Source organism: Eurosta solidaginis, chromosome 1 (genome assembly GCF_040869045.1).
Source record: "Eurosta solidaginis isolate ZX-2024a chromosome 1, ASM4086904v1, whole genome shotgun sequence".
NCBI lineage: Eukaryota > Metazoa > Arthropoda > Insecta > Diptera > Tephritidae > Eurosta > Eurosta solidaginis.
The window spans coordinates 106,369,174-106,396,919 of NC_090319.1; the positions used below are offsets into that span (position 1 = coordinate 106,369,174).

Below are 27,746 nucleotides of genomic sequence, written 5' to 3' on the forward strand. Positions count from 1 at the left end.
CTGCAGAACTTTTTCATTTTATTCTACTTAATATGGTAGGTCTCACACCCATTTTACAAAGTTTTTTTCTAAAGTTATATTTTGCGTCAATAAACCAATCCAATTACCATGTTTCATCCCTTTTTTCGTATTTGGTATAGAATTATGGCTTTTTTTTCATTTTTCGTAATTTTCGATATCGAAAAAGTGGGCGTGGTCATAGTCGGATTTCGGCCATTTTGTATACAAATACAAAGTGAGTTCAGATAAGTACGTGAACTGAGTTTAGTAAAGATATATCGATTTTTGGTCAAGTTATCATGTTAACGGCCGAGCGGAAGGACAGACGGTCGACTGTGTATAAAAACTGGGCGTGGCTTCAACTGATTCCGCCCTTTTTCACAGAAATAAGTTATCGTCCCAGAATCTAAGCCCCTACCAAATTTCACAAGGATTGGTAAATGTTTGTTCGACTTATGGCATTAAACAAATTAAATGAAAATGCGCGGAGCCACGCCCATTTTGACATTTTCTTTTATTTTTGCATTTTGTTGCAGCACATCATTACTGGAGCTGAATGTTGACATAATTTACTTAAATACTGTAAAGATATTACATTTTTTGTTAAAATTTGACTTAAAAAAAAGTTTTTTTAAAAGTGGGCTTGGTCGTTCTCCAATTTTGCTAATTTTAATTGAGCATACATATAGTAATAGGAGTAACGTTCCTGCCAAATTTCATCATGATATCTTTAACGACTGCCAAATTACAGCTTGCAAAATTTTAAATTACCTTCTTTTAAAAGTGGGCGGTGCCACGCCCATTGTCCAAAATTTTACTAATTTTTTATTCTGCGTCATAAGGTCAACTCACCTACCAAGTTTCATCGCTTTATCCGTCTTTGGTAATGAATTATCGCACTTTTTCAGTTTTTCGAAATTTTCGATATCGAAAAAGTGGGCGTGGTTATTGTCCGATATTGTTCATTTTAAATAGCGATCTGAGATGAGTGCTCAGAAACCTACATACCAAATTTCATTCAGATACCTCAAAATTTACTCAAGTTATCGTGTTAACGGACGGACGGACGGACGGACATGGTTCAATCAAATTTTTTTTCGATCCTGATGATTTTGATATATGGAAGTCTATATCTATCTCGGTTCCTTTATACCTGTACAACCAACCGTTATCCAATCAAAGTTAATATACTCTGTGAGCTCTGCATAGTTGAAACATATGGGACATATGACCAAAGAATATAAGCAAAACTGTACCAAAAGAAGAGGAGCCTCTTCTAACTTCATATGATAATAGCTAATTATCCTCAAGGGAAGTCAGTAACTAGTGATACAAATTTCTGGTTCGGAACTAGACCTAGAGTGCCAAAAAAGTAATATTTTGTTAGTAGCTATATTTGCAACTATAAAATCGACAGTTTGGATTTTTAAATTTCATGTTTAACATATATTTAAAAATAGACCACCAACAAAAGTACTGATACCAGCTTTAACAAGCTACGACTACATATGAGTATGCCTTTTTTTCAACTCTATTCCACCAGTCCGGAACTAATGCGATAATATTATTCTAGAAGCAACATGTAGAATTTCGCTCCGGTTCGGGGCCAACGAAATATTACCAAGAAAGAACTAGATATCAGCTGTAAAATTCTACACTAGTTCATAACTATCCAAAAGTGCCAGTAAAGAACTAGTTCTAAAGTGGAAATTTATATATGGTTGCGGGGACAATTTCCATCGCCTAAGATATCGCAATGTTAAATTCGCCAGTTGAAAGCTTGTAAAAGAGATAGATGGCGAACTATTCGTGGTTCAGAATGCAGTATAAATGCAATATTTTTGAACTAGAGATTTTCTTACGGCGTAATTTCTGTGATTTTGTATTTTATTTCGGTATATTATTTTTCTTGGTTATAAGACATTCTTTGACTGAATGTGGGGGCAACCATTAAGCAACCCTGCCTGCCTATCATTTACTTGTTAAACTTTTTATTATAATAATATATGTAAATTTTAACACAAATTTAAAACAAACCGGGCAGAGCCCTCTAATTAAGCATTACAAAAGTTATGAAACTCAATTTCTAATGCAACATACGCGGAAATCTCCACATTCACTTTTAGTATGATTATTGAAAAGCAAACTCCGGCGATATATAACACATGTTACCACAAAAACTGAGGGAATGGGTCAATGGAATTTTTCGCAACTTTCAGAATTAAGTTTATTGGCTTTTGGATGTTGACGATATAACTATTTACGTAATATTTTAAGCAAACATTTTGTAACTTGAAACCAAATCTTCAACTTTTCCCGACCTCAAACAATTAAAATTTTTTAAATTTATTGTGTTGTGTAGAGTACCCTAATGGTCAGCATAACAGCCCTGCATATTCTTTACATACATTTTTACATACTCGCTTTGTATTGCAAATTTGACTATCTTTTCTTAAACTTGTTTACATAGTCACCTTTTCAATTAACTTTTTCCAGTACATAGCAATAGCATATAGACCTAGCGGTAACCAAATTCTTTTATACTGTAAACTTCGTGAAATATGTACAGTAATTTGATCAGACCACTTGATTTTTGTACTCTAAATACGCCGGACGTTTTGCAAAAGTATTTTGTTAAAATAAAGCATAATTTTTGTTTAAACCTAAAAGGTAAACCGTGCAAGTGTTTTTATTACGGCAAAAAAGGTAAAGTCAACCGTTCAAACTTCGAAAGCATAATTTTGGTTAAGATTTAGTTCGATTGAATCCTAAATACGTATGCAATGATAATTTATTCATGAAAAAATTACTTTTGAAGATTGTTCTTAAGATATAATTTTATTCGAATAATTCTCTAAATAAGAATTTATTCGAATAATGCATAAATTTGTATTAAATATATGTACATATTGTAACGAATTCTGAAGATTTCTGATATTTATGCACCTTCTGCTAACGTTCGAATCTCTAAACTGTTGAATAAATCACTCCAATATTCAGTATTGCAAACTGGTCCTTATTTAGATTACTTTGGGAGTAGTACTTCACAACCAATAGCGTGTTTAAATCAAAACTGATTACTCATTCCTCAGCTTGCGTGCTTTTATACTCTCTGTTGCCTCGTCCGCATACTTCTCCTTAGATCTATTTGTTTCGAGAACAGTTGTATCTCATTCTTGGTTACCAGCTATATACAAGTATATTTGCTGATGACTGCATCTGTGTGTGTGAGATATCTCTTCGTTGCCTTGTACATAAGTGTTGCTAGCTTTAATGTGTACATGTACATAAGAGTGGCTGCTTCATGTTTTTGTTGTTGCGTGATTATTTACTAACAGCCTAGTGATGTCAACATTCTAAAAAAAGATTTCCTAAACGGTTTCGCCCTACAGCAGTAGTTTGGTAAACACCCTAGTGTATTTCGGCCATTAAAAGCTCTCCGTTAAAATTCAGCTGCCTTGCAGCTTCTTTACAGTTGCCGTCCTGTTTTGGCATCAAACGTGTAGCTACAATTTGAAAAACATGACGCAAATAAGATGAGAAGCTTGCTCTTAATCTTCTCGGAGATAAATCGCGTCAAGTATTGCTTTTTAATTTGCATTTTTATGAATGTGCTAACTATAGCTCAAACATATACAGTAGCCGCTTTTTTGCAGCTGTTATTTCCACTAGATAAAACGCGAAACATTCGCCACTTGTATGAATTCACAATGTAGTCGACAAAAGTCAGTCCTTCTCAGCATGGAGCATTCCGTTGTATTTTTTGATTGATGCAAATGATCTTGTTTCAGATCCGTAAAAATCTATGAGCTTAACCCATTGCACATTGGTCCGAATCGAGTGTTTTTAGGGATCGTGAAAGTTCAAAAAATTGCCAGAACTTAAAAATTTGTTCTTTCGGGTTTTGAACATAGCTTGAGGCCTATCAGGTTCTAATATTTAGGATAAAAAAATTCAAGATGAGCCAGGGGTTGAAATATTTAGAAAATTTATTAAGAACATGTGACTTGCGATCGATAGACATTTTTAACACTTCCTTTATATAAATGATTCAAAACGCAGCGGAAAATGCGTCCGTAAACACAGACATAATGTTCATGTATTCGAAATTCCAAATACGCAGTTTTTGTATGATCGACTTGACCTACAACTCTCGCAAAGAGTATATTTTGACTATCTCATAGTGTTATTGCTTAAGAAAAAATATTCGCGCCCATACCGCACCTTAGCCTATATCCACACTTTTAAAAAAAAATCAGGTTTCGTAAATTTACGAGCTTTGGGTCCTTTTCCTCCTTCAGTCTCTCATTTAAGGAATGTAATGTTTCCCCTTAGCTTAGCTAATTTTTGCATACTTTCAGAAGCATTAAAAATTACTTCCATTAAGTCCTCGTCTTATGCTCCATTACATCCGGGTTTAAATGCGTGCGAATGTCGCGTCCGTGACCCAGGAGTTATACATATGCAAACGATAGCCGATAGCTGTCGCAGGGATACATACAACATATAGAACCATCAATTCGATTTTATCATAAGCAAATTCTACCTTAGAAGGTTTTTACCATGCTAAAAATATTACCAGGTAAAACCATTTACTCTTCTTGGCGGCCATAATGGTTTTTTGATTTTAAAAAAATTTTTTAAATCCCTCTCTTAAACTTTGTGGAAATGCCAAACCAAAGTAAAACCAAAAAAATTATGGGGTTGACATTTTTCACTTCTTTTAAATTACAAAAAAATAAAATGCTTATGAAATAAGTGAAAAAATATTTCGAAAAGTTTTGAAATCAGTTTTTATTTATATGGCAAAAAATGAGTTACCAATATAATGGATGCCTCAACACGTCCTATTTATGAAAGGGGCAAAAGAAAACTTCTTAACCTCTTCTAATTAAGTAGCGAATGTTGGAGACCGCCCTAGTGATTTTTCATTCATCCTTCTTCACTTGGTTGATACGTCTTTAACCCTTAAATATGCCGAAACTTCACTTCATAAGAGATCAGCAGTCTCAAGTGTCCTCGCTACTGCGGAAAAAGAATGATCTTGAGGTATTCTTTTCTTTGTTTTGGTCCTTTTCCTCGCGGTTGGAAGTTCCTTTTTTTAATTGGCGCTTAACCGTTTAGGAGATGCTGGTAGTTGTGTAACAAGTCACACCAGCTCCTGTTTCGCGATAACTGATTCCAACAGGGGGCACCAAGAGAGATCAAAGTCTTCCCCCACCTGCTTCTCCGAACCCAGTGGAGATCTTCCCATAAGTTGCCCACGCCACTAAAAATGCTGTAGCTCTTCGCAGATTAGCTTAACATCATCGTCCAGTTGGAGTATGATAGTTCGTGGAGGCTGAACGGTCAAAGTCTGCCGCCCTGGTGTAGAGCTAGTGTGTTGGCCTATCAATCAAAAATATTTAAGAAAATTTGTATAAATGGTATTGATTGTCCCTCAGCAGATAAATTTTTGGGTCGGCACAAAACATGTATTTAGGTGAACCAGTTCCTAGAAAAACGAATACACGATACGTAGCCTTCGAATTGGATGGAAGGCTAGACCTTAAGGGCCCATTACTGATACTTAGCATAGACTTGACTTGACTTGGCGTAAACTTGGCAACTTAGCCACGATTATACTCCACTTAGCGCATACAATCTGGCATCATAATCAATAAATGTCAATTTGTATGAAAAAATGTCAAAATGAAATGGAAACCAACAAATGGCATCTCAAATGTAAACGTCACTTAGAGCTTACATAGAAAATCAAAATTCAACAGACTTGTAAGTCAAGTTAAGTGTTGCTAAGTTTTGAGTAATCAGTAACATGCAATGTTCATTTAACAAAACTGTCAGTGACAGTTCTCAAGTCAAGTCAAGTCTATGCTAAGTATCAGTAATGGGCCCTTTGATCTCTTCAGACACTAATTGTTATTATTAGTAGATACGTATCTCTTCCGTACATCTTGGCGGTAAGTCGGGTTTTTCTTCTCGTCGCACAGACGCAGATAAATTTCTAAGCAATTTGTTGAAGAAAATTCCTCAGAAGAGGATCGTGGCCAGATGCTTCTTTTTGCGGGAAACCACAATACAATTCTTGAATTGAAAATTCTGGAATGCGGTTGAAAAAAAAGTTATTTCCACGAATAAAAAAATCGGTTTTGGATAAAATATAATATTAATGTTAGAACGCAAAAGTATTTGGTAATTCTACACGACAGCATTACACTGGTAATACGCGTCCAAAAAACCGAGAGAGGCGTCGAAAGACTCGTATTAACCTCGACAACAATAATCCGAAGGCGGAAAATTAAAATTTTAGATCGTTCAAAAGATATTAACGAAAAACCGAAAAATTACCCCGGAGTGCTTCGAAACCGAAGGTGGATCCATAGTAATTTTGCGCAGAACACCTTTCTGCATTGGCGGCCTTTGGGCGCGCTTATAAAAAATTACCTTGGGTGGGTCCAACACCGGTTTGGAGACCAAAACTATATTCGCGCAAAAGACATGTTCACAATTTTTTTTTTTTTTTGTGGGTACCACAAAATCATCAAAACTACAACAACCACATGAAAATTTTCAAAATTTCTTTTGCAAATATCTCTTGACATACACAAAATTTTTTATCTCCGCTTTTGGATTCGCGATCCTGGAACCAAAACGCGTCTTTTGATACCCCTCTTGATATTTTTGGACGTGTATTAAGAGTGTCATGCTGTCGTATAGAATTACCAAATATATTACAGTTTGTTATATGTATTTCTGATATGAAAACTAAACCAAACTAAAACAAGTAAGGTAGGCTAAGTTCGGGTGTAGCCGAACATTACATACTCAGTTGAGAGCTATGGAAACAAAATAAGGGAAAATCACCATGTAGGAAAATGAACCTAGAGTAACCCTAGAATGTGTTTGTATGACATGTGTATATCAAATGGAAGGTATTATAGAGTATTTTAAGAGGGAGTGGGCCATAGTTCTATAGGTGGATACCATTTAGGGATATCGCCATAAAGGTAGACCAGGGCTGACTCTAGAATTTGTTTGTACGATATGGGTATTAAATGAAAGGTGTTAATGAGTATTTTAAAAGGGAGTGGGCCTTTGTTCTATAGGTGGACGCCTTTTCGAGATATCGCCATAAAGTGGACCAGAGGGGACTCTAGAATTTGTATGTACGATATGGGTATCAAATGAAAGGTGTTAAATAGTATTTTAAAAGGGCGTGAGCCTTAGTTCTATAGGTGGACGCCTTTTCGAGATATTGCCATAAAGGTGGACCAGGGGTGACTCTAGAATTTGCTTGTACGATATGGGTATCAAATGCAAGGTGTTAATGAGTATTTTAAAAGGGAGTGGGCCTTAGTTCTATAGGTGGACGCCTTTTCGAAATATCGCCATAAAGGAGGACCAAGAGTGACTCTATAATGTGTTCGTACGATATCGGTATCAAATTAAAGGTATTAAAGAGGGTTTTAAAAGGGAGTGGCCCTCAGTTGTATATGTGAAGGCGTTTTCGAGATATCGACCAAAATGTGGACCAGGGTGACCCAGAACATCATCTGTCGGGTACCGCTAATTTATTTATATATGTAATACCACGAACAGTATTCCTGCCATGATTCTAAGGGCTTTTGATTTCGCCCTGCAGAACTTTTTCACTTTCTTCTACTTAATATGGTAGGTTTCACACCTATTTTACAAAGTTTTTCTAAAGTTGTATTTCGCGTCATAAAACGAATCCAATCACCATGTTTCATCCCTTTTTTCGTATTTGGTATAGAATTATGACATTTTTTTTTCATTTTTCGTAATTTTCGATATCGAAAAAGTGGGCGTGGTCATAGTCGGATTTCGGGCATTTTTTATACCAATACAAAGTGAGTTCAGATAATTACGTGAACTAGGTTTAGTAAAGATATATCGACTTTTGCTCAAGTTATCGTGTTAACGGCCGAGCGGAAGGACAGACGGTAGACTGTATATACAAACTGGGCGTGGCTTCAAACCGATGTCGCCCTTTTTCACAGAAAACAGCTATCGTCCTAGAAGCTAAGCCCCTACCAAATTTCACAAGGATTGGTAAATTTTTGTTCGACTTATGGCATTAAAAGTATCGTAGACAAATTAAATGAAAAAGGGCGGAGCCACACCCATTTTGAAATTTTCTTTTATTTTTGTATTTTGTTGCACCATATCATTACTGGAGTTGAATGTTGACATAATTTACTTATATACTGTAAAGATATTAACTTTTTTTTAAAATTTGACTTAAAAAATTTTTTTTTAAAAGTGGGCGTGGTCGTTCTCCGATTTTGTAAATTTTTATTAAGCATACATATAGTAATAGGAGTAACGTTCTGCTAAATTTCATCATAATATCTTCAACGACTGCCAAATTACAGCTTGCAACACTTCTAAATTACCGTCTTTTAAAAGTGGGCGGTGCCACGCCCATTGTCCAAAACTTTACTAATTTTCTATTCTACGTCACAAGTGCAACTCACCTGCCAAGTTTCATCGCTTTATCCGTCTTTGGTAATGAATTATCTCAATTTTTCGATTTTTCGAAATTTTCGATATCGAAAAAGTGGGCGTGGTTATAGTCTGATATCGTTCATTTTAAAAGCGATCTGAGATGAGTGCCCAAGAACGTACATACCAAATTTCATCAAGATACCTCAAAATTTACTCAAGTTATCGTGTTAACGGACGGACGGACATGACTCAATCAAATTTTTTTTTCGATACTGATGATTTTGATATATGGAAGTCTATATCTATCTCGATTCCTTTATACCTGTACAATCAACCGTTATCCAATCAAAGTTAATATAATCTGTGAGCTCTGCTCAACTGAGTATAAAAATAAAAATGCGAGAGCAGTGAGAATTAAAAAAAAAATTTTTAAACCAAATTTCGGCTGTCACCGGTTTTACCTTGTAATATTGGTATCATGGTTTTTACTGTTTCTCTCTAAACAGCAAAATTTTTAAATTAGAACATTATTTATTAATGTTATTTTCCTAAGGATATCAAAATGTGCAAATTTTCCAATTTTGTGTTAGAAGTTGCGTTGGATTACCCTTTAGATTCTTTAGGTTCTGCTGGTTCTACTTAAATCTACAGCTTCCTACCTTACATGGAAACCCCAATAATATGCAATGCCGCTTTCATGAATGTATAATTGAATCACATAAAACTGGGCCAGAAAAATAAATGTGGCACATTCATGTTTCTGGCTGGCAACAAATTAATGCTGTTCTTGTTTGTATGACATATTCCTTGATATGGCTCAACAATTTTTGAAAAAAAGTAAGAATAGCACACATTCGTACTCATATTTACTAATAATTTTAATTATATTAAATATTTAATTATATCTATAATAATTAAAAAAATGTTGTTCGGCACTACTTTACTGATAATTACTGTGCTATAAAAACGCTATCCGAAAAAAGGTAGTCGGTGTTTAATTGAAGGCAAACCAGTTTATTCGAAACCGTTGCCAATCGCCGAGGCAAAACTAAAAGACTTGAGAAAAATGTGCCAACAACTGGTTATACTAAAAGAATTCATTCTTTTTATAAAAATCAAAAGGGCAACAGTGAGGTTCGTGACGCTTTACCCGAACCCAACATTTCAGAAGATTCTGATTTCGAAAATGACAACTAGTTCTAAGTTTGCAATAATATCTTACATAAAAACACATTAGTGTATATGAAATTTAATTTAATGTGTAACTTTTCATTTACATACTTTCTACGAGTCACAGCCACGGATGGTCCCAAGTATTGTGATGCTCTGAACCCGAATCCGCCAACGGAATTGGCCTGCAGGCATTTTTTACGTCTTTCGAAGTTAAGGCCATACCATGACCAGTTGGGAAAATTCTTATAGCGTATTCCGCCTCAGCGCATAAAAAGGCAAAGAAAACATGAGCCGCATTACGTGATCCGACTACTTTGAATTTTTTTGTATAGCTGTCTTAACAAAAAATTAGATAAGTTTTTAAAACTTTTGTTGTTCCAGAAAAATGAATGTGCAAAAATCTCGGAGAATAAAAGGGATGCGAGCAAACCAGTTATCGCAGTTGAAAGAGCATATTGTGAATATACTTTATTGATACATTTTTACATTAAAAACTAATACTCGATACTTGAAACTCGATTTCCCAACATTTTAATTTTAGCACATTCATACTTCTGGCAAGCGGGCGACGATATAACCGAACATTACATACTCAGCTGACTGCTTAGCTGCGTTGGTTTCGCAGGGTCTCGTAGATGGTTTATAAGTGGTTTTTAATTCCATATCACATACGTTTAGGAAATATCGACCAAATTGTAGACCAAGGGTGACGTTTTTTGGAACGATATACACACCTGCTCAAAATAATAGTTACACAGCAGTCCTCCAATTTCAAAACAAGATAAATCCATTTTATTAATCAATATTTTGAAAATAAAACACATTTTTATCCTTGTCCTATTTATTAATGAAAATAAGCAAATTTCACATTAAAGTAACGAAAAACATATTAGTTATTTTGTTTATTCATAAGAAGCAGGTCTGATCTAGTTTATGTGGGGTGCGAATAAAACAAAGTTTTTTCCACCTTGCAGCCCAACGTTTCGCTAAGATTTTCTTAGCATCTTCATAAGTCCCGCCTCAGAAGATGCTATGAAAATCTTAGCGAAACGTTGGGCTGCAAGGTGGAAAAAACTTTGTTTTATTCGCACCCCACATAAACTAGATCAGACCAGCTTCTTATGAATAAACAAAATAACTAATATTTTTTTCGTTACTTTAATGTGAAATTTGCTTATTTTCATTAATAAATAGGACAAGGATAAAAATGTGTTTTATTTTCGAAATATTGATTAATAAAATGGATTTATCTTGTTTTGAAATTGGAGGACTGCTGTGTAACTATTATTTTGAGCAGGTGTGTATATCGTTCCAAAAAACCTCACCCTTGGTCTACAATTTGGTCGATATTTCCTAAACGTATGTGATATGGAATTAAAAACCACTTATAAACCATCTACGAAACCCTGCGAAACCAACGCAGCTAAGCAGTCAGCTGAGTATGTAATGTTCGGTTATATCGTCGCCCGCTTGCCAGAAGTATGAATGTGCTAAAATTAAAATGTTGGGAAATCGAGTTTCAAGTATCGAGTATTAGTTTTTAATGTAAAAATGTATCAATAAAGTATATTCACAATATGCTCTTTCAACTGCGATAACTGGTTTGCTCGCATCCCTTTTATTCTCCGAGATTTTTGCACATTCATTTTTCTGGAACAACAAAAGTTTTAAAAACTGATCTAATTTTTTGTTAAGACAGCTATACAAAAAAATTCAAAGTAGTCGGATAACGTAATGCGGCTCATGTTTTCTTTGCCTTTTTATGCGCTGAGGCGGAATACGCTATAAGAATTTTCCCAACTGTCATGGTATGGCCTTAACTTCGAAAGACGTAAAAAATGCCTGCAGGCCAATTCCGTTGGCGGATTCGGGTTCAGAGCATCACAATACTTGGGACCATCCGTGGCTGTGACTCGTAGAAAGTATGTAAATGAAAAGTTACACATTAAATTAAATTTCATATACACTAATGTGTTTTTATGTAAGATATTATTGCAAACTTAGAACTAGTTGTCATTTTCGGAATCAGAATCTTCTGAAATGTTGGGTTCGGGTAAAGCGTCACGAACCTCACTGTTGCCCTTTTGATTTTTATAAAAAGAATGAATTCTTTTAGTATAACCAGTTGTTGGCACATTTTTCTCAAGTCTTTTAGTTTTGCCTCGGCGATTGGCAACGGTTTCGAATAAACTGGTTTGCCTTCAATTAAACACCGACTACCTTTTTTCGGATAGCGTTTTTATAGCACAGTAATTATCAGTAAAGTAGTGCCGAACAACATTTTTTTAATTATTATAGATATAATTAAATATTTAATATAATTAAAATTATTAGTAAATATGAGTACGAATGTGTGCTATTCTTACTTTTTTTCAAAAATTGTTGAGCCATATCAAGGAATATGTCATACAAACAAGAACAGCATTAATTTGTTGCCAGCCAGAAACATGAATGTGCCACATTTATTTTTCTGGCCCAGTTTTATGTGATTCAATTATACATTCATGAAAGCGGCATTGCATATTATTGGGGTTTCCATGTAAGGTAGGAAGCTGTAGATTTAAGTAGAACCAGCAGAACCTAAAGAATCTAAAGGGTAATCCAACGCAACTTCTAACACAAAATTGGAAAATTTGCACATTTTGATATCCTTAGGAAAATAACATTAATAAATAATGTTCTAATTTAAAAATTTAGCTGTTTAGAGAGAAACAGTAAAAACCATGATACAAATATTACAAGGTAAAACCGGTGACAGCCGAAATTTGGTTTAAAAAATTTTTTTTTAATTCTCACTGCTCTCGCATTTTTATTTTTATACTCAGTTGAGCAGAGCTCACAGATTATATTAACTTTGATTGGATAACGGTTGATTGTACAGGTATAAAGGAATCGAGATAGATATAGACTTCCATATATCAAAATCATAAGTATCGAAAAAAAAATTTGATTGAGTCATGTCCGTCCGTCCGTTAACACGATAACTTGAGTAAATTTTGAGGTATCTTGATGAAATTTGGTATGTACGTTCTCGGGCACTCATCTCAGATCGCTTTTAAAATGAACGATATCGGACTATAACCACGCCCACTTTTTCGATATCGAAAATTTCGAAAAATCGAAAAATTGAGATAATTCATTACCAAAGACGGATAAAGCGATGAAACTTGGCAGGTGAGTTGCACTTGTGACGTAGAATAGAAAATTAGTAAAGTTTTGGACAATGGGCGTGGCACCGCCCACTTTTAAAAGACGGTAATTTAGAAGTTTTGCAAACTGTAATTTGGCAGTCGTTGAAGATATTATGATGAAATTTAGCAGAACGTTACTCCTATTACTATATGTATGCTTAATAAAAATTTACAAAATCGGAGAACGACCACGCCCACTTTTAAAAAAAAAATTTTTAAGTCAAATTTTAAAAAAAAGTTAATATCTTTACAGTATATATGTAAGTAAATTATGTCAACATTCAACTCCAGTAATGATATGGTGCAACAAAATACAAAAATAAAAGAAAATTTCAAAATGGGTGTGGCTCCGCCCTTTTTCATTTAATTTGTCTACGATACTTTTAATGCCATAAGTCGAACAAAAATTTACCAATCCTTGTGAAATTTGGTAGGGGCTTAGCTTCTAGGACGATAGCTGTTTTCTGTGAAAAAGGGCGAAATCGGTTTGAAGCCACGCCCAGTTTTTATATACAGTCTACCGTCTGTCCTTCCGCTCGGCCGTTAACACGATAACTTGAGCAAAAGTCGATATATCTTTACTAAACTCAGTTCACGTAATTATCTGAACTCACTTTGTATTGGTATAAAAAATGCCCGAAATCCGACTATGACCACGCCCACTTTTTCGATATCGAAAATTACGAAAAATGAAAAAAATGTCATAATTCTATACCAAATACGAAAAAAGGGATGAAACATGGTGATTGGATTCGTTTTATGACGCGAAATACAACTTTAGAAAAAACTTTGTAAAATAGGTGTGAAACCTACCATATTAAGTAGAAGAAAGTGAAAAAATTCTGCAGGGCGAAATCAAAAGCCCTTGGAATCATGGCAGGAATACTGTTCGTGGTATTACATATATAAATAAATTAGCGGTACCCGACAGATGATGTTCTGGGTCACCCTGGTCCACATTTTGGTCGATATCTCGAAAACGCCTTCACATATACAACTGAGGGCCACTCCCTTTTAAAACCCTCTTTAATACCTTTAATTTGATACCGATATCGTACGAACACATTATAGAGTCACCCTTGCACCCACCCTGCAAGGTGGAAAAAACTTTGTTTTATTCGCACCCCACATCAACTAGATCAGACCAGCTTCTTATGAATAAGATTTTCTTAGCATCTTCTGGGGCGGGACTTGTTAAGATGCTAAGAAAATCTTAGCGAAACGTTGGGCTACAAGGTGGAAAGCTAGACCTTAAGGGCCCATTACTGATACTTAGCATAGACTTGACTTGACTTGGCGTAAACTTGGCAACTTAGCCACGATTATACTCCACTTAGCGCATACAATCTGGCATCATAATCAATAAATGTCAATTTGTATGAAAAAATGTCAAAATGAAATGGAAACCAACAAATGGCATCTCAAATGTAAACGTCACTTAGAGCTTACATAGAAAATCAAAATTCAACAGACTTGTAAGTCAAGTTAAGTGTTGCTAAGTTTTGAGTAATCAGTAACATGCAATGTTCATTTAACAAAACTGTCAGTGACAGTTCTCAAGTCAAGTCAAGTCTATGCTAAGTATGAGTAATTGGCCCTTTGATCTCTTCAGATATATTTATATAACACCAAATTGTTATTATTAGTAGATCGTATCTCTTCCGTACATCTTGGCGGTAAGTCGGGTTTTTCTTCTCGTCGCGTAGACGCAGATAAATTTCTAAGCAATTTGTTGAAGAAAATTCCTCAGAAGGGGATCGTGGCCAGATGCTTCTTTTTGCGGGAAACCACAATACAATTCTTGAATTGAAAATTCTGGAATGCGGTTGAAAAAAAAAGTTATTTCCACGAATAAAAAAATCGGTTTTGGATAAAATATAATATTAATGTTAGAACGCAAACATTTTAATTTTAGCACATTCATACTTCTGGCAAGCACCAGCTTCTTATGAATAAGATTTTCTTAGCATCTTCTGGGGCGGGACTTGTTAAGATGCTAAGAAAATCTTAGCGAAACGTTGGGCTACAAGTTGGAAAAAACTTTGTTTTATTCGCACCGCACATAAACTAGATCAGACCTGCTTCTTACGAATAAACAAATTATATGAATTAAACTGATCGGCAACAAATAATCATATTAGTTATTATTTAAAAACATTATTTGGCCGAAACTAACCTGCTCATAAAAATAGGTACAATTTTGATGAGATAGTAGGTATGAAAAAAATATATGAAACACAACTTTTCTTTTACACATTTAACATTGCTTAGTTAATAACCAGTATATCCACCTCCATTCTGAACTAATTTAACCATTATTTTGGGCATGCTATTGATTAAAGTCTGGCAATTTCTACGGATATCAAACCAAGTTTTTTGAACACATTCCCATAATTGGTCTTTCTTGGAGGAAGTTTGACATTCCAATCTCCACACAGGTTTTCAATCGGATTTGAGTCCAGGGATTGACTAGGCCACTTCAAAACATTAACATCATGGTCCTCAAAGGATTTCTTGACCCGCTTAGATGTATGTTTTGGGTCATTGTCTTGCTAATACATCCAACTTAATTGCATTTTTTCCTCAGCATAGGGTAGCATGACATTTTCTAGTATGTCCTTTTACTCCACAGCTATCATTTTATTGGTTGCTCTGCATATAGAACCTACCCCATGCCTAGAAAAACACCCCCATACCATAACATTTCCACCTCCATAGTTTTTTTTGTGAAACGGAAGTGGAACTCCTTTCCGCATCATTTCCAAACAAATTTATTTTTGTTTCGTCGCTCCAGAGTATATTTCTCCACATTTTCGATCCCTCAGGTCCTGACCAATCCAAATGCTCGTTTGCAAAAGTTAACAGTGTCTTTAAATTTTTCGCTCGCATTAGTGGAACTTTTCTGGTTATTCTTCCGAGTAGATTAGCCTTGTGTAAGCGCCTGCTAACCGTTTGTGCACTAACTACGTTGCCTATTTCTGCTGCTATCATCTTTGAAGTCTTAAAAGAAATACTTTGAGGACCATGATGTTAATGTTTTGAAGTGGCGCAGTTAATTCCCTGACTTAAATCCGTTTGAAAACCTGTGGGGAGATTTAAAAAAGAAATTGGTAGGTCAAACATTCTCAAACAAAGACCAATTATGGGAATGTGTTCAATAAACTTGTTTTGAAATATCCGTAGACACCTGCCAGACTTTAATCAATATCATATAATTTTCTATTTTCATGTTTCATGTTCAACGTTGTTGTTTGTGGTGTATGTATTATACTATTATTTAATAAATGCAGTCTGCCCCTGAAGAAGCTAAGAAGATTAGCGAAACGTAGGGCTTGAATAGTGGAGTCTTTGACTTGCACTAAAGCAAAATTTTGGTCATTTGCAGCCTATTTATATTACGTATATATATAAAAAGTATTGACCGCTTAATCAAATCTAGTAATATGTTTTTCGTTACTTTAATGTGAAGTTTGCTTATTTTCATTAATAAATAGGATAAGGATAAAAGGGTGTTTTATTTTCAAAATATTGATTAATAAAATGGATTTATCTTGTTTTGAAACTGAAGGAAGGCTGTGTAACTATTATTTTGAGCAGGTGTGTACCTTCATCCTTTGTAAAATAAGGGAAAATCACCATGTATGAAAATGAACCTAGGGTAACCCTGGAATGTGTTTGTATGACATGGGTATCAAATGAAAGATATTAAAGAGTATTTTAAAAGGGAGTGGGCCTTAGTTCTATAGGTGGACATCTTTTCGAGATATCGCCATAAAGGTTGACCAGGGGTGACTCTATAATGTGTTCGTATGATATGGGTATCAAATTAAAGGTATTAAAGAGGGTTTTAAAAAAAGGTAGTTGTATATGTGAAGGCGTTTTCGAGATATCGACCAAAATGTGGACCAGGGTGACCCAGAACATCATCTATCGGGTACCGCTAATTTATTTATATATGTAATACCACGAACAGTATTCCTGCCATGATTCCAAGGGCTTTTGATTTCGCCCTGCAGAACTTTTTCATTTTTCTACTAAATATGGTAGGTGTCACACCCATTTTACAAAGTTTTTTCTAAAGTTGTATTTCGCGTCATAAAACGAATCCAAACACCATGTTTCATCCCATGGTAGGTGTCACACCCCTTTTACAAAGTTTTTCTAAAGTTGTATTTCGCGTCATAAAACGAATCCAAACACCATGTTTCATCCCTTTTTTCGTATTTGGTATAGAATTATGGCATTTTTTTCGTTTTTCGAAATTTTCGATATCGAAAAAGTTGGCGTGGTCATAGTCGGATTTCGCCCATTTTTAATACCATGATAAAGTAACTTCAAATAAGTACGTGAACTAAGCTTAGTAAACAATTGTTTTTCTTTTTATCGACCTATTGATAAATGATTCAAGGTTCGATTCGAGCTCAAGGCCAGAACAATAACTTTTTTCCTAATGAAAATTATTGTTATTTTTTAATTTTTCTAAATTTGAAAAATTGTATTTTGTAATAGTGAGTAGAAAATGTTTCAGACAACTTGCCATAGCTGCGCAGATAGATCCATTTCGAAGGGTGCTAAGCCTTCATCATCAGTACCCTTTAGGCACGCTGCGCTATAACCATTTAGCTATACAGCGGTGGTTTGTTTGACTGGCAAATTGCTACTTCTATTCCTTTTTACCAACTATATTTTTCAGTGTTGCGCCATCTATTCCAAAAACAAAATACAATTTTTCAAATTTAGAAAAATTAAAAAATAACAATAATTATCATTAGGAAAAAAATTGTTGTTCTGGCCTTGACACGCCCATTGTCCAAAATTTTACTAGTTTTCTATTCTGCAAGTTTCATTGCTTTATCCGTCTTTGGTAATGAATTATCGCACTTTTGCGGTTTTTCGAAATTTTCGATGTCGAAAAAGTGGGCGTGGTTATAGTCCGATTTCGTTCATTTTAAATAGCGATCTGAGATGAGTGCCCAGAAACCTACATACCAATTCATTAAGATACCTCAAAATTTACTCAGGTTATCGTGTTAGCGGACAGACGGACGGACATGCCTAATGAAATTCTTTTTTCGCCCAGATCATTTTGATATATAGAAGTCTATATCTATCTCAATTAGTTTATGCCGTTACGGGGTACCATTATGCGAATAGAATTAATATACTTTGCGAGCTCTGCTCAGCTGAGTATAAAAAGTGCCCACTCTTCGATTTTATGGAATATCAGAATAGCTTTGGCAAGTATTCCTCAATCATTCTCAAAAAGAAAATCGCAGGTGCAATGTTAAAATTGGTCGAGGATCAACTAAAGCAATCTTAAGTTAAGTCAAATAAAATATAATACAGTAACCTTATTAAAGCAATCTATGAAGAAAACTTAAAGCTGAATCCGAAAACAATTCCAATTAAGTTGTTTTATCGACCAGTGCAAAATAATATACCAGACATAAGAGTAACTTCGAAGATAGTTTTTTTCATTTATGTAATAATTATTTATTTGAGTTACTAGAATTTGATCACTCTATTTTCATCATTGCCATCATCATTAAGTAATTTACCCTTAGCCACCTAAGCGATTTTGGCCGTTTCGTGACAAATCACACTGCTATCCCTGTTTCTCGATAACTGACGCCGATTTGAGCACTAGATCGATGAAAAATCTTTCTTGATTGAAACGTCTTCGTCCATTCGCACAGCATGACCTAGCCGGCGAAACCTTTGCGATTATACTCCATGTACTATCTTCTTATCTGCGTAAGGATAATACAGCTATTTAAACCTCCTTCGATAAACGTCGTCGCTATCACGTACAGGACCATAAGTCTTTCTGGAATATGCTTGCTCGAAAACTCCAAGAGCCATCTACACTTTCTTCTATTCTCAAGAAGAGAATAACGCTAGCACTACAAAAAATATTCAGTTATCTCGACTTAAGCTTCTTTAAATAAAGTGTTTTCGGTATGGTAGTCAAGAGCACCACCCTCATATCTACGGCGCTTTTACTACTTGACATAAAACCAGCTTTACGCAATCTTATCTGACTTCAGATTTTGTATTATTTCTGGTAAAATAACTGATGACCATACCCATGGAAAAGTCAAAGAAAACACATGGATACAATCTCAAATCTGTTACTCAGCCACTTTTTTTAGTTCTTTAATAAAATTAATTAATCGATATTGTAAGCATATTGCTGTAATAGATGTATTTTCCACGTAGACGAATATACAATAAGCTGGGTACCTTTAATTTTTAAATTACAGATGGGTGTCTGTGACATTTTCGAGCCCAATCGTGCAGATTTAAGACCAATGACAGACGAAAAGGTCATTTATGTGAAACACATTGAGCAATCGATCAACGTCAGTATACGAACGCATCCCATCAATCAATTAAAGCGTAAGTAGATATTAAAATATTAATGAATCTGGCACAACAAACAAACGGAGGACAAATGCTACACCTTTTCCAGTTTAAGTTCAGAAAATTACAATTCAAGTTCAGAAAATTACAATTCAAGTTCAGAAAATTACAATTTAAGTTCAGATGTTCCCATTTAAATTCAGAAATTTACTATTCAAGTTGAGAAATTTACAATTCAAATGCAGAGTTTCCAATTCAAGTTCAGAAAATTACAATTCAAGTTCAGAAAATTACGATTTAAATTCGGAAATTACAATTCAAGTTCAGAAAGTTTTTCAGGAATTTTATGCAATGCAAACGGCAGCCGTGGGGTGATGGTAGCGCGTTCCGCCTACCACACCGAAGATCCTGGGTTCTCGCCCCGGGCAAAGCAACCTCAAAATTTTAGAAACAGGGTTTTTCAATTACACCTTTTTCAGTTTAAGTTCAGAAAAGTACAATTCAAGTTCAGAAAATTACATTGAAGCTCAGAATTTCCAATTTAAGTTCAGAAATTTACAATTAAAGTTCAGAAATTTACAACTAAAGTTAAGAGTTTCCAATTCAAGTTCAGAAAATTACAATTCAAGTTCAGAAATTCCAAATTAAATTCAGAAATTTACAATTCAAATTCAGAAAGTTACAATACAAGTTCAAAAATTCAAATTTAAGTTCAGAAAATTACAACTCAAGTTGAGAAAACTACATCTCAAGTTCAGAAAATTACAATTCAAGTTCAAAGCTTCCAATTCAAGTTCAGAAAATTACAACTAAAGTTCAGAATTTTCAATTTAAATTCAGAAAATTACAATTCAAGTTCAGAATTTTCATTTCAAGTTCAGAAAATTACAATTCAAGTTTAGAAACTGAACTGAACTCAACTGGGAAATGGTAGAAGAAAATTTGTCTAAGCGGTGTCGCCCCTCGGCGGTGTTTGGCAAACACTCCGAGTGTATTTCTGCCATGACAAGCTCTCAGTGAAAAGTCATCTGCCTTGCACATGCCGTTCGAAATCGGCATAAAACAAGTAGGTCCCCTCCCGCCAATTTGTAGGAAAAATTAAAAGAGCACTACGCAAATTGGAAGAGAAGCTCGACCTAAAATCTCTTCTCAGGTTATCGCGCCTTACATTTATTTAATGGAAATAAAAGTATATAAGATGGTAAATGTTAGCGCTAATAATTTGATACATGGATATGAAGGCCTACTATCTGTCAAGGAAGCATTGGACTTCTTTACCCACTTAAATCAATTTTGCTAACATGAAGTAGATAGCTAAGAAAAAACGCTTTCCTCTCTTCCCTTTCCTCCTCTCAAAAGAAGTCAGTTACAAGGACATCCAGCGGAGCGTCCACAATGCCGCAAGTAACGTATATGTACTGTGTGCTCAGATCAAGTCTTCCTCCACCTGCTTCTCGCAGCTCTGTGGAGGTCTCACTTTTCCACTGCTTCCAAACTGCGGTATCGACTGAAGTACTTTCATGGCCGGAGCGTCCTCATGCACTTGTTGCTAAGAGTTATCCTCCGTTTGATTTGTTACCTCGGGATGAACACGCCTTGGAAAAAACTTGGGGTACAGTATATCCAAGCCACCATTGCCAACGAAGCATCAACACTTCCGCAAATAACATATAAGTATTACATTACGTACATAGTATGAATTGGAATAAATTTTGAAAAATAACACCCCACTTATAAATTTCTGAATTTGAATTGTAATTTTCTGAATTTAAATTGGAATTTCTGAACGTGAATTGGAATTTTCTGAATTTTAATTGTAACTCTCTGAACATGAATTGGAAATTCTGAACTTGAATTGTAATTTTCTGAACTTGAACTAAAGGCAAACTATTTATAAAATTTTTCAGACCAAGTATTTAGTACATTAATATTGTTTAGCACATGTCTAAATAAATATAGAAACCTGTTTTTTTTTTTTTTTATTTTGTGAAAAATCCAAAATAAAAATTATCGTATTTTGTGGTTACATTGATCAATATGAAATTTCAGCAAAACTACGACTATTAAAAAAATAACTAAAATCGACATTTGGTAGTACTTGTAAAATAACAAAAAAAAAAATATATAAATTTATTCGAAAAATAATTATATAGTAATAATTAAATTGTTTGTACGAGACACATAAACATTGTGAATGCATACAAGTGCGAAGATTTGAAAAAAACGTTCACAATATTAAACAGCCTCGATCACCTGTTCAATCGTTGTTCGATTACTTAAATCATTTGCCAATATTGTTTTCCAATCATTTTTGTAAACGACGGGCGTAGTGAATTATTTACAAATTTTCAAATGTTTGCTTAACTGGCTGCTCATATTGTATCTAATAACTAGATTTTAGAAATTAAAATCAATATGTAGTCTGATTTTCTGTATACACAATTAAAAGAAAAGCTGATTTGAAACACAAATGGGCAATTCAAACAAACCTTTCTTCCATTCTCTGGCCATTCGCGACAGCCGTTCTCCCTGTCAACTATTATTTGACAGCTGGGTATAGTAATGGAGGAATAGAAAGATTTTTCACTTGTATGAATTCACAATGCACATAAATTAAGATTTTCTCATAACCTATCCCTGCCAGAAATTTTCTGATAATTTTATCATCTATCGCCAAGAAGTAAGTATGTAGTTCGATACGTTTTGTAATTAATAATTCCATAAAAATTTATTTCACAAACAAAAAAATACTTTAACAGAATTATTTCCTTGAAGTATATATTAAGGCGATAGATATAAGAGTTTGAATTTCTCTTAATTTCAATAATTTTTGAGAACTCTTTTCAATTAAATGTTTTTTTTATTTCCTGAAGACGTTGTTATGGTGTGTGGCCCAAACAAAATTTTTTTTTTTTGTAAATATTAAGGAGGTGACCAAATGTCATTAGTTTTCTCTACTGTCTTATCTATTTAATATGCAGGAATCATTATGCAATAAACCGGACAGGTGAAGTCAATATTGCAAAATGGAGTCGCATTTGACAATACTCGCCCTCATAAATTTAAGTGTTGCTTCTTGACTTATATGCGGCAAGCATTTTTTCAGTATCATAAAAAAATACTACAAATATGTCTTTCTAAAATATGAGTAACGTGCAGAAAAATAACGCCTGTAGTCTGTATTTCATTTGTGGTACGGTTTATTTCCTTTTCCTGAGAGAAAATGGAAAAGTTTTAGTCAACGGAGCTGAATTGCTGGATCTTCAGAGTATCATATTGTCTACAACTGAGGAATATGGAAACATACTGCTGAAGCAAATGAGATGATTGGCGATTTGTAAGAATATCAGAAGTTGCGGATTAGTATCTGGGAGACTTATAATACGAAAACTTGGGATTGACATTATATGGTCCCAAGACCCAATATTTATCTATGCAAGCCAAGCGTTGAGGTAGGCTCATTCAGCAAATATAGGTGGATGGTGTGAAAATATATAGCAGCAGAGGTTTTACAGTAACGGCGCTTCAACAAATCGGAGCTTATAGGTTTACCAGATGGCGAGAAAAAATTCTGGCATTATTTTAAAAAGCTCTGACTAGCCCTGGAAACGTTTAAACAAACATGAAATACTCCCAGACGTATGGTCAAACCCGACAGGCATTGTTCTGACTTTCTCTATCTATCTCCTCTATCTAAACCTCGTCCTTTCTTATTTCCTCTCCCTTCTGTATTTTCTAGTTAACCATAATCGGGTCATTCAATTTCCCTATCCCTTTCATCCCTCCATAAATCTACCCGCTTTTGCTCTCATCCAAATCTAAACCCCACTATTACTCTCAATCTTATCCATATTGTTATTCCATGTGCAAATTTTAAGCCGAATTTCAAAAGCAAAGAATATTGATAATGAAATAAACATCAAACAAAAATGTGTTTCTCAGGGGGCCCGCGATTTAGAGGTACCAAAACATTTTTATATCTTTCATGAAAATGAAATGGTATATTAATTTCGTCACGAAACCGAAAATTGTAAGTCCTTAAAGGGAAATAGATAGACCCACCATTAAGTATACCGAAATAATCAGGTTGAAGAGCTGAGTTGATTTAGCCATGTCCGTCTGTCTGTTTGTATGCAAACTAGTCCCTCAATTTTTGAGATATCTTGATAAAATTTGGTGAGCGGGTGTATTTGGGTGTCCGATTAGACATTTGTCGGAACCGACCGGATCGGACCACTATAGCATATATCCTCCATACAACCGATTTTTCAGAAAAAGAGGATTTTTGTAATATCTTACCCAATTTAACAGATTGATTCAGATAAGGAACTTTTCGTAATTACTGCCCTATTTTAAGAGCTAGAGTCTTCAAATTTCAACGAATGCTTACGTATATAGCATATATTGTTGTCTGAAAAAATCATAAAGATCGGTGGTATATATAGTATATATATGGTGGTATATATAGTATATATATATAGTATATATATATATATTTTCGCAAATTTTAGCCCCATTTTAACAGCTAGAAGCTTCAAATTTCACCGAATATTTACGTAAAATAAATAAATGTAAGGCGCGATAACCTCCGAAGAGATCTAAGGCCGAGCTTCTCTTCCAATTTGCGTCGTGCTCCTCTTAATTTTTCCCTACAAATTGGCCGGACGGGACCTACATGTTTTATGCCGACTCCGAACGGCATCTGCAAGACAGATGAGTTTTCACTGAGAGCTTTTCATGGCAGAAATACAATCAGAGCGCTTGCCAGACACTGCCGAGGGGCGACCCCACTTAGAAAAATTTTCTTCTAATTGAAAAATCTTATTTCTAAAATTTTGATGTTGCTTTGCCCGGGAGTTGAACCCAGGGCATACGGTGTGATAGGCGGAGCACGCTACCATCACACCACGGTGGCCGAATATTTACGTATATAGCATATATTGTTGTCTGAAAAAATCATAGAGATCGGTTGTATATATAGTATATATCTCATACAACCGATTGTTCAGATAAGAAACTTTTCGCAATTTCTACCCCATTTTAACAGCTATAAGCTTCAAATTTCATCGATTGCTTACGTATATAGCATATATTGTTGTCTGAAAAAATCATAGAGATCGGTTGTATATATAGTATATATCTCATACAACCGATTGTTCAGATAAGAAACTTTTCGCAATTTCTACCCCATTTTAACAGCTATAAGCTTCAAATTTCACTGATTGCTTACGTATATAGCATATATTGTTGTCTGAAAAAATCATAGAGATCGGTTGTATATATAGTATATATCTCATACAACCGATTGTTCAGATAAGAAACTTTTCGCAATTTCTACCCCATTTTAACAGTTATAAGCTTCAAATTTCACCGATTGCTTACGTATATAGTATGTATTGTTGTTTCAAAAAATCATAGAGATCGGTGATATATATAATATATATATGATGGTTTATATAGTATATAAATATAGTATATATTTTTTTTACGATTTCGGCCCCATTTTAACAGCTAGAAGCTTCAAATTTCACCAAATGCTTACGTGTATAGCATATATTGATGTCTGAAAAAATCATTGAGATCGGTGGTATACATAGTATATATCTCATACAACCGATTGTTCAGATAAGAAACTTTGCGCAATTTCTGCCCCGTTTTAACAGCTAGAAGCTTCAAATTTCACAAAATGCTTACGTATATAGCATATATTGTTGTCTGAAAAAATCATAGAGATCGGTGGTATATATATTATATACTTCATATAAACTGTCATTTTGACCCCTTTTTTACGGCTAGAAGCTTCAAAATTCATCAAATTTCATCAAATAGTTACGTTTACGTCATATATTTTTGAAATACGTGATTCGTAGTCATAGGTTTTACATGCAGACCACAAAAAACGTGAAGCTTTGCATCCTCACACAGATTACCTGCCTATTTTTTATTTTATATTTATCTTAAAAATCGTTTAGATATGTTCAAATTTCACCAAATGCTTACGTGTATAGCATATATTGTTGTCTGAAAAAATCATAGAGATCGGTGGTATATATATTATATACCCCATATAAGCTCTAATTTTTGCCCCCTTTTTACGGCTAGAAGCTTCAAAATTCATCAAATTTCATCAAATAGTTACGTTTACGTCATATATTGTTGAAATACGTAATTCGTAGTCATAATTTTTACACGCAGACCACAAAAAACCTGAAACTTTGCATCCTCACACAAAGTACCTACCTGTTTTTTATTTTATATTTATCTTAAAAATCGTTAAGGTATGTAGATCTGTTCACTATATATTTCTTATCTTATACATCCGATTATTCGGAGATTACGAACGGGATAAGATTATTGTTCAGCCCCATTCATGAAAGGTATGAAGTCTTCGGCACAGCCGAAAACAGTCCCGTTCTTACTTGTTTTTAATTCAGGAGGGTCTTTAGTTATTCCATGTGGAAATTTTAAGCCAAATTTCAAAAGCAACGAATATTGATAATGAAATAAACATCAAACAAAAATGTGTTTCTCAGGGGACCCGCGATTTAGAGGTACTAAGAAATTTTTTTAATTCAGGAGAGTCTTTAGTTGTTCCATGTCCAAATTTTGAGCCGAATTTCAAAAGCAACGAATATTGATAATGAAACAAACATCAAACAAAAATGTGTTTCACAGGGGCCCGCGATTTTGAGGTACTAAGATATTTTTTTTTAATTCAGGAGAGTCTTTAGTTATTCCATGTGCAAATTTTAAGCCGAATTTCAAAAGCAACGAATATTGATAATGATTTTTTGCCTTGGCCTGTGAAGACAATAAAAACATCAAACAAAAATGTCTGTTTAGATGAATCCGAAATCGTAAAGTTTTCGTGGCGACACTGATGAAGGTTCATCTTCAAAAAATCTTCCAACAATACCACCAACTCTGTATCAAAGTCCAGATTATTTAAACGACTTCGATATCGGTACCGTGAATAATGAGTTTTTGCGATCTGAAGAAGTCAACGAAATAATTCGGCGAGGTCATCAAAACTGTCCTGTTATTTTTCCACGTGATTGTCATGACGAGGCATTTCCAACCTCGTTGCTAAACAGAATCTTGCCAAATGGAGAGAAAGTGAAGCGTGACTGGTTAGTGTGGAGTGCCAGTAGCAATGCTTTTTATTGCCTACCATGTCGTCTATTAAGCACCAATACTTTAAATCGACCTAAAATTTGTTCTACGGATATTCGAAATTCCAGGTATGGAAGAAGCTATACGATAAACTGTCATCACACGAAAATACTCAATATCACATTAAATGTTATATTATATGGCCACCTTTACAAAATCTAATTCAAAAGGAGGCTACAATTGATACACTTATCAATGACCAGCTAATCACTGAAACTCAAAAGTGGAAAGAAATTTTATATATAATTTTGGACACTATTTTATTTTTGGGTGAAAGAGGCGTAGCTTTCAAAGGCGAAAGTATATATCTTGGTGAACGAAAGGATGGACTTTTTTTGGGCATTTAAGATCTCATAAGCCAATATGATCCCATACTTAGAGATCATTTGGAGAAAGCTAGGATTTCACAACAGCAGCACAAACGTTTACAAGTTCACTATCTTGCCCCAGACATTCAGAACGAGTTTATAGAAATTTGTGCAAAGCACGTGAGGGAAACTATATTAGATCAAGGCAAGAAAGCCAAGTATCTTGCTATTATCGTTGATGCTATGCCTGATGCTAGTCACGTTGACTACGTTAATTTTGCGCTAACTCCATTTCGATTCGAAAGCAACAGTACCTTAAAATTCAAGAACGGTTTTTGGCTTTCGTGAATTGTAACCAAAAAACTGGTCAGAAAATCGCTGATCTAATTTGCCATACTTGATTGAAAGTTGTCGTGCACAAGACTACGATAACGGCACCAATATGAAAGGAGCTTACAACGGAGCACTACGTCACATTCTCGACAAAAACTCGAATGCTGATTACTCGCCTTGTGCAACCCACAGTCTAAATTTATGTGGTGTTGATGCTGCAGAATGTTGTACGGCTGCAATTACTTTCTTCGGAGTTGTACAAAAATATTTTACCATTTTCAGCAGCACTCCACAACGATGGGACATCCTCAAAAAAAATGTACCGAGCTCTCTTCATAGTCTTTCAGCCAAAAGCCAAATTTGACTACGCAAGCATACGGAGATGTTACCGGCATTATCAAGTACATCAACAAGTTCGAATGTATCTTGCTGTCCTCAATTTGGTTCAAAATACTGACTACCATTAATGAAAGGAACGAGGTCCTCCAAGATATAGAAGCCACCATAGATGTTGAAGTCCGACATCTAGATGCCTTATTAGCTGATTTGAAGTTGATCAGGAACCATTGGGAAACAATTTTAAATGAATGCAAAACAGGTGCTTTCAATTGAACATCTCGCCAAAGTATCCGGACATTCGAAAGAGAAAACCCAAAAGACGTTCTGAAGATAATTTAAATGTGATGATGACAGATGATTCAGAGTCTGATTTTAAAAAGAATACATTCCGGGTGAC

The 27,746-nt window shown here is 34.7% G+C and overlaps 1 protein-coding gene across 21 annotated transcripts in view; it reads left to right on the forward strand.

Moving 5' to 3' along the window:
- Spn85F (Serpin 85F) overlaps positions 1-27,746 on the forward strand; it is a 59,103-nt gene that overhangs the window by 24,268 nt on the left and 7,089 nt on the right. For 19 of the 21 annotated variants that reach the window (XM_067759532.1, XM_067759534.1, XM_067759540.1 and 16 more), the window contains one exon: positions 19,097-19,232. In XM_067759532.1, coding sequence (XP_067615633.1) covers positions 19,097-19,232 — 136 coding nt within the window. Of the gene's footprint in view, positions 1-19,096; positions 19,233-27,746 lie in introns of those variants that run through there. The other 2 variants (XR_010948562.1, XM_067759545.1) reach the window with 1 other exon arrangement.